Source organism: Empidonax traillii, unplaced genomic scaffold, assembly GCF_003031625.1.
Source record: "Empidonax traillii isolate 1590-97213 ecotype Southwest subspecies unplaced genomic scaffold, ASM303162v1 scaffold46:size3806547, whole genome shotgun sequence".
In the NCBI taxonomy this organism is placed as follows: domain Eukaryota; kingdom Metazoa; phylum Chordata; class Aves; order Passeriformes; family Tyrannidae; genus Empidonax; species Empidonax traillii.
Genome location: NW_020955239.1, coordinates 508,577 through 522,791, shown reverse-complemented (window position 1 = coordinate 522,791; position 14,215 = coordinate 508,577). Strand labels below are relative to the sequence as shown.

At 43.6% G+C, this 14,215-nt stretch overlaps 1 protein-coding gene across 2 annotated transcripts; it reads right to left on the bottom strand.

Annotated features, from left to right (window-relative positions):
* Positions 1 to 697: 697 nt before the first annotated feature.
* QTRT2 (queuine tRNA-ribosyltransferase accessory subunit 2) lies at positions 698 to 14,162 on the bottom strand. 2 transcript variants are annotated; one of them, XM_027878828.1, is made up of 8 exons: positions 13,914 to 14,162; positions 12,762 to 12,817; positions 10,373 to 10,449; positions 8,231 to 8,440; positions 7,070 to 7,269; positions 4,324 to 4,475; positions 2,737 to 2,854; positions 698 to 1,682 (listed from the first exon to the last, which is right to left on the bottom strand). In XM_027878828.1, exons 1-8 carry the CDS (start codon positions 14,114 to 14,116, stop codon positions 1,421 to 1,423), a joined length of 1,278 nt encoding a protein of 425 aa, XP_027734629.1. In that variant the 5' UTR covers positions 14,117 to 14,162; the 3' UTR covers positions 698 to 1,420. The 2 variants fall into 2 exon arrangements, with proteins under 2 accessions (XP_027734629.1, XP_027734628.1); XM_027878827.1 differs by having other exon boundaries at positions 2,737 to 2,857; positions 13,914 to 14,116.
* Positions 14,163 to 14,215: the final 53 nt, after the last annotated feature.

The window sequence follows — 14,215 nt, the reverse complement described above, 5'->3', positions numbered from 1 at the left end:
AAACATTACAGAAATTGTGAAGAGCAAACTACAGATTAATCCTTAATTGCTTTAAGGCCAGCAATTTTAACAGTAGTATTTTTTCAAGCTTAATTAAGGTAGTAGAATTCTTATGGAGAGAGGGATGGACAGGTGTCTTTAACACTTCAGGTCTATTCCAACACTCTTTTGAAGCAAATTATTTGGAACCCTGCTACATGACAGGATCCTACTCTTAGACAAGTCTCTGTCCTCCATCAGACTGCTAGGTGAGGTTTCCAGGAGACAGCTTCTTGAGTTCAAGCTCTCTGGTACATCACCTCTGTCACACACCGAGGAGCCAGTCTAACAAATAAGTTTCTTTTATTGTTGCTTTGTAACATAAAATAATTAAATTCATGATTCCAAAATAAGGGGCATTTAAAAAAACTGAGTCAGAGGAACGTGACATAACTGTCGCATTTTAAAACACAGAGCCACAAGAATGTTTTCTAAATGCCTTTTCCTGTGATACATTTCTTCCACAGCTCCATCTCACATAACACAGCTTGCTACATGACCAGTGCTAGGGGAGTTGGAAAGAATGATAAATTCATTATCATCCGTGTGCTAACATGGGAGTAAAATCTAGAATAACAGTACAAAATTTTAAACAAACAAACAAAACAAAACAAAAACAAAACAAACAAACAAACAAACAAAAAACCAAACCAAAAAAACCCCACAAATCTCTACAGCAGGACACGGATTAAACACTTTCTCTTCTTTCTGGCTTTAAGGTCACTGTCTGGGACTCCTCAGACAGGGGTTTTCAAGGCCAGGCCGAGGTGCAGGGCTTTCTCCAGGCCCAGAGAACACTCTGCACTGCAAGCAGCCTGAGGGAGAAACACACAGCAGCACCTCCAGTCAGTTCTTTTCAAGGACATAGATGATGGCAACGGCAACAAGGACAGTGTGTTAAACTGAGGTGGGACTTCTCATCAAGGAGCTACATGATAACCACACACTAGGTTTTTCTAGAAAGATAATTACTGTTGGGTATGGAGCAAGTGTCCCAAAACACTGCTGAGCCTCCAGGTAGCTCAATTAATTTTATGTATATGCCCAGCTTTATCTTCAAGCACAAGTTCAACTTTGTCCTTGCACATAGAAAACCAAAAGTGAGTATCTGAAAACAAAGCTATGCATACTGGTCTTGTGAGCGGTCCAAGGTTTTCCATACCCCAAGAACGTACCAAGCCAATTAACCAAAAGTGACATTTGGACATCATCCTTCCCCACCAGGAAGTGAGATCTTCTTGAAATGTCTCCTTCAGTTCCCTCCAGGAAGGTAAAAAGGCATTTTACTACTGACAGATCCAGGTGACCCCGCTGGAAGTCCAGCTTACACAGTTCCACTGGATAAGGATGTAGCCTGCAGTCTCCTGTATCCTCTCTGAACTCACTGGCTCAGCTTCACATTTACTGGGCCTTGAAGTGCCTGCCTGAAGACAAGGTTTTTCAGTTGATCCAGTTTATTGTCTCTTAAGGCATCCCGTATGGCACTGAAGAAACCGAAGTAGTGCTGGAAGTTGTGCATCATGAGCAGGACACCGGCCAGCAGCTCATTGGTCACGAGGAGGTGATGGATGTAGGCACAAGTGTGCCTCTGACAACAGTAACAGGTGCATCCTTCCAGCAAAGGACCAAAGTCATCTTGGTATCTAAGGAAGAAGCAATGTTGGATAACATCAAAGGTTAGAAGATCCATTCAAGTTATAAAGAGCACCCAATTACTACCTGGCCTTTTGCAGGGACCTGAGCCCAGCTGCTCTAAGATTTGTTGACAACTAAGACCAGCATCACTGGCACAAAGGACTTCAAATATCATAGCTGGTTTGGGTTGAAAGGGACCTCACCCAGCAGGCCATCTAGCTCCAACACCGTGCCATGGGCAGGGACATCTTCCACTAGACCAGGTTGCTCAAAAAGCCCCAAGCCTCATCTTGCCAGAACTCACTTTGGAGCCAAAGGCCACACATCTAAGTCAGGGTAACTCTGACTACATCACAGCTAACAACAGAGAGAGGCCCTATCTGTGCCTTTGCTGACAGAAAAACTACACTGCAAGACACTTCTCACTAGCCATCACATCGTTTATGAAGGAGAAAGCTATCAAAACTATGGATTTACTGATTTCTCTATTCACAAAACAATATTCCCCTCTACGTGAGATGCTGGAGAGCAAAGCAACACAATTGTCTGCTCAGACAGCCCAGAAGTACCTGTGACAAAGAGAAGGAAGAATCAGTGGCAACAGTGGTCTAAGTACTTGTGAAGTATCTAAAAATGGCAGAATTGCTCAGCAGCTGCCTAAACGGAGTCAGAGGGTCTCCATAGTTTAAATAAAATCTAGTATCTTGAGATGACCCAAGTTAGATGTGGAAGACAAAAATGATCCCCAGACAAGCTTTGTAACGTATTGTCTTTCAGCTGGGGCATAGTTATGACCACAGTATGTCTGCTGGATAAATGATCAGAAAGTCCCTGGCTTTAGGTCAGACGAGACAATACTTTCTGACATATGCTGTTGCCTGATAACAAGTTAGAATGCTCATCCAACACTCTCCACTAAATGTCCAGAAGTGCTGTCTTCAACAGCTTTATGTTTTATGAAGTCTCCCATCCAGCTGCTGACCACATGCAACCAAATACAGAAATCAAAAGTATCACATTCAGTGCTACAGCTGCAGGTACTCTCCTCACAAACTCACATACCTTTTGTCCTTCAGACATATCTCAAACGGTGTCATTTCTGGGTCAGCTTTGGAGATTTCATCCTGGTTTTCTTCAGCACCATTCTTCTCCATGTCCTGGGCCCCATTTTGTGTTAAAACTGCTTGAAATAAAAAAACAACAGCCTTTCACAAACAGAGCAAGGGCAAAGGAAGGACAGCAACTTTAGAGTAGGTATTTCTGCTACCCTCCTGCCACAAGTTTATGCCTCTTTCTTGTAGTAAGCAGCTATTTTCCTTAATTGCCCTAGGTTAGTTAACTCAAATACACTTTTAGATGAGTAAGAGACAACTGAAGACTAATCTACTAAAACTAATCAAAAGTTCAAGCTGAAACAACAGTATAACTTTGCTGCTCTACTGAGCTAAATTCTTAATAAAAATAAGAACTTTTCATCTGAACTGCATGCTGAATAGAGTGCAATCACCTGAACAAATTGATTTTATTGAGATTTTATTAGAGTAGACAGGCAACTCATCTGCATTCAATCATTCTACTTTCCATGCTGTGATCGAGACTCAGGCATACAGAGGCCTCTTTTTTTTTTCCTTCTTTTTTTTTAATCAACTGGAATCAAAAGAGGCTGGTAACACTAATTCAGAAGATGCAGATTCCACATCTGCTTTTTCTGCATCTATCTGAAAAATAAAGAATCATCCCATAACTTCGTAGCTTTGCAATTTTAAGTTTGTTCTTAAGGAGATGTATCTGAAAATGCCAGTATTACTGTTTGCAAAATCTGTGTCTACCGACTTTAATGCAGACACAGAACAAAACCACTCTCCTTACCCAGATTATGATTTAAGAATATGGTGAAATAAGACACCTTAACAAGACGAGGGTCAAAAAAATAACAGCACTACAAAGAAACAAAATGTTCTGTTCTATTCAGATGGTTTTAAATTATCCAGGCATGAAAAGCCACTAGGTTTTACCCAAGAGAAAAAAATGTAAAATGTTTCCCTGCATTAAAAACATCTAATAGGCCAAAACAAAACAGCTGCTTGAAACACATTTGATAGATGCTTTAATGGGTGACATGCATGTTCCCATCTCACAGTGTAATGAAGTAATGAGTTATGAACATCTCGTTTTTGTTTTGAAATGTACTGATGAATGCAAGGACAAAGAAAAAAGCTGCCCAAATGGGAAACTTCTGACAGCTAGAAAGAAAGAACTTCAAAAATACATTATTACTACAGATACATATTCAGTTAATTCTAGAATTTAAACATATTACATCTCCACTTAATAAGTCCAGCCTTCATTGCTAAAGGTAACAGAAAATTTTCCAAGGGTATCAAATTAAAACCTCTCTATTCAGTAGGTATTTAAGAAATATTTAATCATGTTTTGGCTAATCACACTATGAGTCCTCAAGTTTTACTCAAGAGGCTTCACACCAAAGTACCCCACCTTCAAAAGCAACAACTGACAGTGGAATACCAGTTTTTCCAGTGGTTACTGTACTTCAGGAACAAAACACTCAAATAGAGATTCCTCCAAAATAAGAATTCTCATTGACACAATGTGAACTATGAAAATTACAATGACCATCAAGAAGCTTACCTGCTGCTTCAGGATCTGAATGGCAGTCGTAACTGAAAACCAAGGCACAGCCTCGCTCTGTCACTTGGAAGGGAAAGAAGCTCTCAAAAATGTCCACTCCCCTTTCAACGCACTCAAGCACCTCATCTGGTTTGCCCACACCATGAATGACTCTGTAAGAGACCCACAGGAAGACAAATCTACAATATTCTGAGTAGAAGCAAGAAGGTACCTGAAGACCTTCAGGTCACATGCAGCTCATGTAGCTTATCTCCGCAACTGCTAACCAGAAGGCAAGTGGGGACAACAGTCATCGCTCAGAATCCTGTGTGCTTCCAGTTCTCCACCTCCAACCTAACCAGTACACAGCAGGCTTTTCATTATCTGCCATTTGGAAGACACAATAATCCCTCACTTATTGCGGAACAAACTCATTCTGTTCATTATGTTTGAAGTGATTTGGTTTCTTTCACATACACATAAATACACTTAGATTCAAAACATCTGTGCCATAGAAGAGATATTTTCCTTAGTCATGTTTGTGCCCCAGGGAACTACCAATTTCCAGACACATGGACCCTTTTGTTTGTTAACTGCTTAAAAGACAGTCTGAAAAGGCTTGATCAAGAGCAGCAGAGACAGCAGTAGATGGCTGGTCAAAGATACAACTCCTTCAGGAAACAGACACATCATATTGCATTTGGAAAACGTGCCTGGAGGAGAATGCAGTATTGAGAAATGTCATTAGAAAGAGAGAGCTTCCTTGCTTTAGTCTTCCCTCCTCTTTACACTCTACCTGCTCAAATGATTTACCCAAAAACCTGGCTGTAACATCTCCTGAGACACGGCATTAAGAGCCAGGAAGAGCCCGGCTGGATTGCCATCAATGGTAATAGAGATCCTGCTGTTAGCCAAATTTAGTTGGCAGTTTTGCTGATGGTGGGTGAAGCATAAGAGAGTAGAGCAGTGCAGGTGCATGGGCTGGGCTGACAGCAGTAGAAGTTAATGTAGGGCAAGGATCTAAACAGATAATTAGGAAAATACACAGGGGCTGATAAATGAAGTCAGAAGGTGCCATTTTTAGTCACTTTTCTAAGTACTCCAATTAAATTGATGAGCACAGAATAAGGATGGGAGAAGTTTACGGCATGAGTGTTTTATGTTTCAGGTTTCCATGGCAGGGAGAAAATGATGCACAGAAGTCAGAACAGTAGATCTGCACACATGATCAAAGCCCTTGCTGAAACTTCTCTCTGCACAGTTAAGGACAAACATTTCTTCTTGCAAGGGTTCCATTGCTACTATAAAGGAAAACAAATTTTACCAAGAGACTTCAGCATCTTTACACACATAAAAGGACTCTTAAAAAGGACATTGATACGGTCACACAAAAAAGCAGTCGCTTCTTGAGTGAAGCACAGAAAGTGTTTGTCTTCTAGAGAATTTCATATTGAATTTCATACTGGGGTAGAACACAGCTGCATAACTACTTCTCCAGCCAGAATGGCAAGGGTGATTCAGGAACAAGGACTGTCTGAAATTCACTTCAGGTACTTACAAGACCCCCTGGGGCTACCCAGCTTTCTTCCTACAGAGAGGTCAGAAACGCTTGTCTTAACCAGACAAGCAAACTATTTGATAGATGAGGCAGATGCACTGGTAGCCAGTAAGGTTAGCTGAGCAGATTGGACTCTAATGCTCCCAGGGGATCTTTAAAGTGGCTCAACCAGACAGGATGGCAACAACACAGCAAGCTTTCTAATTGTCAGGAAAATTCAAACCCCAGGCACCATTAAGCAAGAACAAGCTGCAACACCAGACACGTGCTTTTGCATTTAATTTCCTTTTGAACACCATTAGGCCAGAGCAATGCTCAGCTAGCAGAGGGAAGCAGGAAGACAATGGGGCCTCAGTCACTCTCTTTAGGAAATCATTAAAAAAGCACTCATTTTATTTCTGTTGCAGCTGCTCTCATAAGAGCAATGCAGCAAGCTCGACCCAATACTAAGAAACCCCTCCACTTCTGAACCACTAGCAAACATTGCACACATTTTTGGGAAGTCTTTAGTTACTCTTACTCATTGGTAAGCTGCCACCCCTGTCCACTCTCTGTCATGAATGTGATGGGCAAAAATAACTACTCCGATACACAATAAGCCCCACATTGTCTGAGAACAGAACACTATTGTTTTAGGTGAGGCTGTACCACCTCTGGTAGTTCACAGGCTCAGTGTTTCAGGTATTAGGTCAGAGCTGGCTGCCAAAAGATCACATAAACACTGGCTGGTTCTGTCAGCACCCCTCTCTGAAGCCATCCTCCAGGTGAGACCACAGAGAACTGGAAACATTACAGATTTTGATAAGGTCTTAATCATGAGATGAGGTCCCCTCATAAGATGAGGTCCCTGCATAATATCTTGATAATAACATTCTTGTTTGAGCTGAACTTTAAGTAAACCATGGCCTCAGATGATGAACGCAAGCACCCCAACATATCCTACCTGTAATTCTTCCTAAAAATGTAAATGTGACTACTGTGGAGAATACGAATATCCAGAGTGTGAGTACAGCTTGGTGCCAATTGCAGCTAAAAACTGAAGCAAGGGTTGAAGCCTGCAGCCTGACAGTGGTAAAATTTATGCAGCCTGGCACATTGAGAGCTGTGCAATACAGCGATTATTTCCTACAGGGATGCTGCACAGCAGCCTGTAGATGCTCCACATAATAGAACAGATGGATTTCTTGGGATGCTGCCCACACGACTTACCTTGGTTTATCCTCTGGCAGCTCTGCTGTGACAGAAGCTATCAGTTTCAACTTGGTCTCCATGGCCATGGAACATCCCTGGAAGCCATCTAGCAGAAAGCCACCCACAGGCCGCTTGGCAGTCTCCCTGGCTGATCTGAGCCTCTCTTCCAAGATATCTCCACCTTCAATGGCCCCAAACATTACACTTCCTTGTAGTTCCTGTCCCAGGAGAAAGCTACAAGTCTTAGAGCACGCTTTGCCAAAGACACGCAAGACATCTCACAGCCTACACTTCAGATGCCTGCTACTTAAGCCCCACATTTCCAGGAATTTGCCAGAACCACAGTGTTTTATCCCATGTAAGACTATTCCCCATGCAACACTGTGAAGTCCATGTGTGACTGTAAGAAATGGGATTAGGGGAGACAAGATTCTGCTCCTTACCTTGACTCTAACTCACTGAGAATTCTGATGCCATTCTTCCCACCTCCCTGTTACTGAAGGCAGTAACTACACACCACCTTTGGACATGGCTTTTTATGGATGGCCCCTCAGCAATACATGTGTCAGTGCAGAATACAAAGCAGGTGCCATTACCCTGGCTGTCAGAACTCATAATGATCAGACCAGATCTCACAATATTCCCTTTCAGAAGATACTGATATCAGCTCCTGTCACCCATTTTCTTTCCCTTGTAGTGCACACTCAAATATATATCTCCTTTCACAAAAAGGCAGGAAAGTTCCAAAGCTGCTGGAAGAAATGAAGCACTGACTAATTCTATCAAGTCATTCCTCACTTGGAACTGAGGGGACTTCAGAGCAAAAAGATAGGTTTTCTCAACCTGAATGACAAGATCCCACTTTGCCCATGCATATAGAAATAAGGCAAGTGAAAGAAATGCACTACAGTTCAAAACCAAGGAAAAAAAAAAATTAGAAGTAGTTCTCCTCAACTAGTAGCAATGAGTATTCTAGTGCAGGAGACAATTTACTAAAGGCAGAAAAGAAAAATCACTACACTACTGGTTATACCTCATCTAGGACTGTCACCTGGGCATTCTCTGATACATACATGTGACACGATTTCCTATTACATCACATCCTGGTATTGGCCCAGGATGCAACACAGACCAAAAAGCAGATGCAGTGCTACTCCCTCAGTATTTTAGGGACCTTACCGGTGATTTTTCTTGCAGCTCAAGACATACATCCAGGAAGGAAAGTGACCTATCCACAGACTTCTTTGCTCTTTTTCTACCAACTTCCCCAGAAATGGTGTCTCCATCAGAGATACACTGGAACCAGTCCGGCTGGATGGCCCGCTGTATGTCCATGAATTTGGAAGCTGACATTTCCATGCGCCCTGAGCTTCCCCACAGGGAGACTGTCTGTCAAGGAAAAATAGGGAAGAATGTTAGCTGCAAAAAATAAGCAGATCCTAAGGGTGAAAGGAGGGGAGGAATCGGTCTGGTGAAATACCAGATACTGGAATGATACCTCCTACCACATTTCAGCCTATTTTACAGAATCTGTAATTAACCTGTGAGTGCAGCTTGGCTGTATTTTGTTGTATTACTGTTAAGACTTGCAACACTGATGCTCCAAAATTTTAAACAGGTTTTCAAGTAGTTAACTGGTCTCAAGCCCTTTAGAAGATGTCTCTTTTCATCTACAATTCTGTCAGTGCTTTTTTAAATGAGGAAGTGTGTTCAGCTATCAGAAACAGCATATAACACGAAGTGTTATGGGGACTTTTTAGGGCCTGAGGGTTTAAACACATTCTGCTAGCCTATGCCAGCCAGCCAGATTAAGCAGTGCAGTTCTCATGCATACTAATTTGCAAATTGAATTCGATCAGCTGATGCAAAAAATATGAGAAGAACAATTTTTTTGTTTGGTGTCCACAAAGACCCAAAAGGATTGGTAGTACATCCACATGCCTGTTGCCTGTCCATCCATCCATCTCTCCTGATTACTTCTGGCCTCGTCAGCCAGTTTCACTAAATTTGAGTAACAAAGACAGAAGTCTCCAAAGTAATAATATTTCTGTAAAATTCCCACTTAAAAAAAAGGCAACTCCAAAGGAAGGAGATCCAAAATTAGTACCTGCAAAATAATGGGAAGACAGCAGCTGTATGTTGTTCTGAAACAGCATGTTGATCAGATAGTACCTGCTGCCTCTTATTGTGAGAGCATCGAGGAACAGCTGGTGAAGGCAGGCAGAGGAAAGTCAGAACTGTCTGAGCCAAAGGGCAGAGTGTAATCACATCTAGTTACCTTCATTCTGCTCCCAAGAGGAAAAAAGCAGCTTTAATAAATAAAATAACCATGCAGCTTAGAGGACTGAGCATTATCCTGTGATTATTTAAATCCAGCCCATGCTAGACTTTCTAGCACAGTATCCAGAGCTTTCTGTCCCATTGCTTTCAAAAAGCTTTCATAAGCATTTGTCAGTACAGATTCAGCTGCAGAAGGCCTTGTAACAAGGTGACAAATATCTTCACCAGTTTATTGGAAAAAAAAAAAGGTGAATCAAACCTGCAACATCCAGGCTTAGACTGCTGCTATCACCTCATAGCTGCACAATGGTAGGACAACCTTCAGATAATTCCTTCCCTGAAAAAAGGCAGGACTCAGCCTGGTTCCCAGTAGCAAAGAATATACATTGATAGCTGAATGGCAGTAGTTATCCTCTGTCATTCAGTCACCTTTCACCAAATGTGACCATACCCAAACAAGCCTTGAGACTGACTGGATCTGAGCAGGTGCCAGAAGTGGCCCCTCCAGGACAAAGCTGTGGCAGGTAGCGTGTGGATTGCATAGGGAATGTGTGTGTCTGTGGGATGGGACAGGAAAATGCCTGCAACGCTATGCACTCCTGGATTGCTGAGCAACTCTCCTGCAAAAATTCTAAGTTCTTCTCCTTTGTGGGCCTGTAGCAGACTAAATACACACACAGGGGTTCAGATTTATTGCTTATCAGTGGCATCACTGTAAGCTGGTACAGCAAATACACTAAAACAAACGTATTTTCTTTTACTACCATATTAACCACAACAACATGAGAGGCCAGAGCTCTCCTTTCTATCTGAATTGCAATTTAACTGCTCAGGAATTGTTCAGGGAACATGATGACAAGTAAGAACATGTACAGCTTTATTAAGTTGGAGGTATGAGCATGTAAATGACATTCCTCTTTGTGCGAAGATTAGAAAAATAACTCTTGTGGCTGTCTGAGCACACCCACAGAGATGAAGAGACTGGCAGGTTTCTCTTGGGAACTTTAGGTGGACCCTTTCAAGTCTTTACAGCTACTGTACCTTGTTGGTGTTGTAGCCAGATGGACAGGGACTGACTGGGTCGTGAAGGGAGCAGTACAGCACAGCATCTGGCATACCTGGGAGCACAGAGACAGACATGGAGTAGAGTTTTCATGAACTAAAGCAAAGTTAATGCAAATATGTGGCTTGTCAATTTGCAAAAGGGAACAGGGCATTCTCCCACACACAGATACATCCATTCTCACAAAGAAAATATCAATCACTTGATATCTCAGCATCAAAGAAGGCTGACTTCTTCCTCAGTTTTACTATCTGCAGGGACAAGAGTGCAGCATCAGTACAAACCATGAAATAATACCTTCTGGTTCTGCAACCTACATAGCTCTTTTGAGATTTATTTCTGTTTCTTCTTGATTAATACCTTACCTACTAAAATTTTCTAGACCAAACAGCTGACTCACTTGACCACTCAGTTGATACACTGGGGACATCTGACACAATCTAACCTGAGCAACAACCCCAAGCCTAGAACTTTTAAGGAAGGAAATATAGAATCACAGAATGGTTGAGGTTGGAAGGGACCTTAAAGACCCTGTCCTATGGGTAGGTACACTTTCTACTAGACCAGGTTGCTTAAAGCCCCATCCAACCTGGCCTTGAATACTTCCAGGGATGGGGCAGCCACAATTTCTTTGGGCAACCTCTTCCAGTGCCTCACCACACTCATAGTAAAGAACAGAATATTGAGAGAACATATCAGCTACACAAATGAGAAATGTATCATCCCTGCCAGACTGGAGGCTTCAAATGTCAGAAAGCAGACAGTAGGTCTCAATGACAGTCTCCTCTTCACAGACAGTCACTGAAATTGGTAAAGCCTCTAAGAAGTGTCACATAAAGAGATTCTTCAATTTTCTGTGAAGGAATAAGTTGCCCCAAAGCAGTCGAAGTTTACTGAGAGTTGGGTGCAAACTTCCTTTGGAAAGGCAAACCATAATTTTGTTTATATAATGAAATGAATGTCCCAAATTTTTATGCGCTTAAGAAAAAAAAGCGCGCACTATCAACACGGAATTTTTTCTTGCAAAGTCTGCTATATTCCATACACAAAGAATTGTCTGTAAATTACAGAAATTACAGACACATCATCACTTTCACAGGACTTACCCCATACCCAGTGTAACTTGGGATATCCAGAAAAAGCATCCCAGAGAAACTTGTTGACTTGGCAGATCATCCTCCAATCCTTTGAGCTGCCTCCCCAGACATAAATACAGGCTATAATACACATATTCACACAAGAGGCCAACCCTGCATTCACTGAGCATTCAGGGTTCCTTGCCACATGAGCCTGACACTAGTGATCTGAGCTGCACAATGCACGTGGTCAGACCTTTACTGATCTGTTGTGACAACCAGGGGGAAAAAAACAGGAGAGTCACAAACACAGGAACTGCTGCTTTACTCATCACCAAGGTGTTAAGGCAAAGATTCCGTTCAGGAGCTGCTCTAAGAATGGAGTACAGGGACTGATGAACATCACAAAGGCTTGGTGCAGTAGCCAAAGGATGTGGCAACATTGGCTGTTTTTCGTATGACTATCCATAAGTAAAATTCAGTTAATTCTTAAAACTGACTCTTTAAGATGGAAAAGTGGAAGAGAAAGACAGGGAGCAAGCACAGTCCAAATGCTAAACAGATAGGAACAAAGAACAGGGGGAAAATGAGCTTCTCCACCTGCTTCTTTAGTTCCTCAAAGCTCCCACAAATCCAGCGTGGCTCGTTCCCCTAACATATTATCAGAACAGAAACAGCTCAGAGATGGAAGTGCCCACCAGCTGAGACTGATTTGATGTAGGTGCTTTACCTGTTCATTCTTCATACTGCATAGAGATTTCTTGTTGGAAATCTTGAGCTGAAATTAACTATTTTAAGGGAACCAAAAAAGCCAGGAAATGTATTTGAGCAGCTGTGTGGGGAAAGCCCTTTTCATGAAAATTTCTCATTCTCCTCATAAAAGAAGTCAGACTCTGCACCTGACAAGACTCATTTGCAGCAGTGACTGGGGGGCTACAGTGAAACCTCTCTCAGTTCTAGTCTCAACTTTTGGGCTAAGCCCACCCCAGTCAGTGCTGCAGCCTGCAAGGAAAAGGCTGGGTGCAGAAAAAGAGGGGGAAAAAGCAAAACTACTTATTTTTGTAGGCTGATTGAAGGATTTTTGGCCATACAATTGGCCAAAAGGATTTCTGGCCATACCAATGTCAACACGCTATTTCAAGTCTTCCTTAGTGCCACTCTGAGTGAGAAAATGCCTAAATGTGGAAAGTCTGTACCTCCATCTTTCTGCCTACTGTACTGCCTGAATATGCTCTAGTGGGATCCACCTGTGTTATCTCTCCAGACATACAAGCAAACACACACACTTTACCTATAAATTTTGCAGCTCCTTCTTTATACTCTTCCAGGACATCATGAATTTCTGCCCTGCAACCAGATACAGAAACCCATTAACTTAGCAGACAACTATCAAAAAAATCACTGGTTTCATAACTAAGGCTTCTGTTTCCGTACTTATGCATTATCTGAAACTGGATTGGTTAAGCACTGATTTCTGCCATCCAGCTATCAGGCAGCAAGGCAGGGAGAGATGGAACTAAATTCCAGAGACACAGAGCTCAAGAATCATAGCCCACAACGCAGGGCACCCATAATTCTGTGTCAAACAGGCAGAGCTTTTACCTGCACTGCCCAGTGCCCACTGACTTGCTGGAGAACACGCAGCCCCAGTGTGACTTCTTGGGTAGCATCACTAATGTGCATCATTCAGCAAAGGCAGTACCAGGGAGGGGAGAGCTTCTAACAAGCTTTATGATGATTATCTTCCCTTTCAGTTGCCACTTACCTAACTAGTTTTGAGAGCCAACTGTTGGTCCAATCTTACCTCAGATGTTTCCAGGATGGGCCATCTACTACCTCTCCTGGGCAATCTGTTCCAGTGTTTAATTGTTCTCATCGTAAAAAATTCCTTCCTTATATCTAGTCTACCCTCTTATAGTTTAAACCCATTACGGGACAAGCCTTGCTAAAAAGTTTGTTCCCAATTTTCTTATAAGCTCCCTTTAGGTACAGGGAGGCTGATACTAAGGTCTCTCTGGAGTTTTGGCTTCTCCTGGCTGAACAGCCCCAGCTTTTCCCAGCTTGTCGTCACAGGAGAGGTGCTCCAGCCCTCTTATCATCTTCGTAGCTTTCCTCTGGACTCACTCCAACAGGTCCATGTCCTCCTTGTGTTGGGGACCCCACAGCTGGATGCAGTACTCCAGGTGGGGTCTCACCAGAGCAGAGCAGAGCAGAGGGGGAGAATCACCTCCCTCGACCTGCTGGCCGAGATGGGAAGACAGCTCTGAAATCACTCCCGCGGGTTCGGCCTAAACACGCTAAAAGCCACGCGGCCCTCCAGCTCCCTCACCTTCGCCTTTTCCCACCGCCTCCCTGCACCTCCCTTCCACGGGGAAGCAGCGGAGGGACCCCCCAGCTCGCCGCTTCCCCGCGCTTCCCTCCCCCCCCATCCCGCGGTACTCACATGGCGGGCAGGGGCAGCTGCGCCACGCCGGGCACGCCGCGCACCTCCCGCAGCGTGTCGTGGGTGAGGTGCGGCGCCGAGCCGGTCCGCGTGTACAGCAGGCAGCCCGGCAGCGCCAGCGCCCCGGACCCGCTCCTGCCCAGCCCCGACAGCGCGCCCAGCCGCCCGCAGCCCGCCCCGAGCAGCTGCAGCTGCATCTTCATCCCCGCTCCGGCAGCGCCAAGGGTTCAGAGGCACCGCGGAATTCCCTTCCCACGGCGGAGCTCCCTCCCCACCGCGCCGGGCGTCATCAGCGGGCGCCG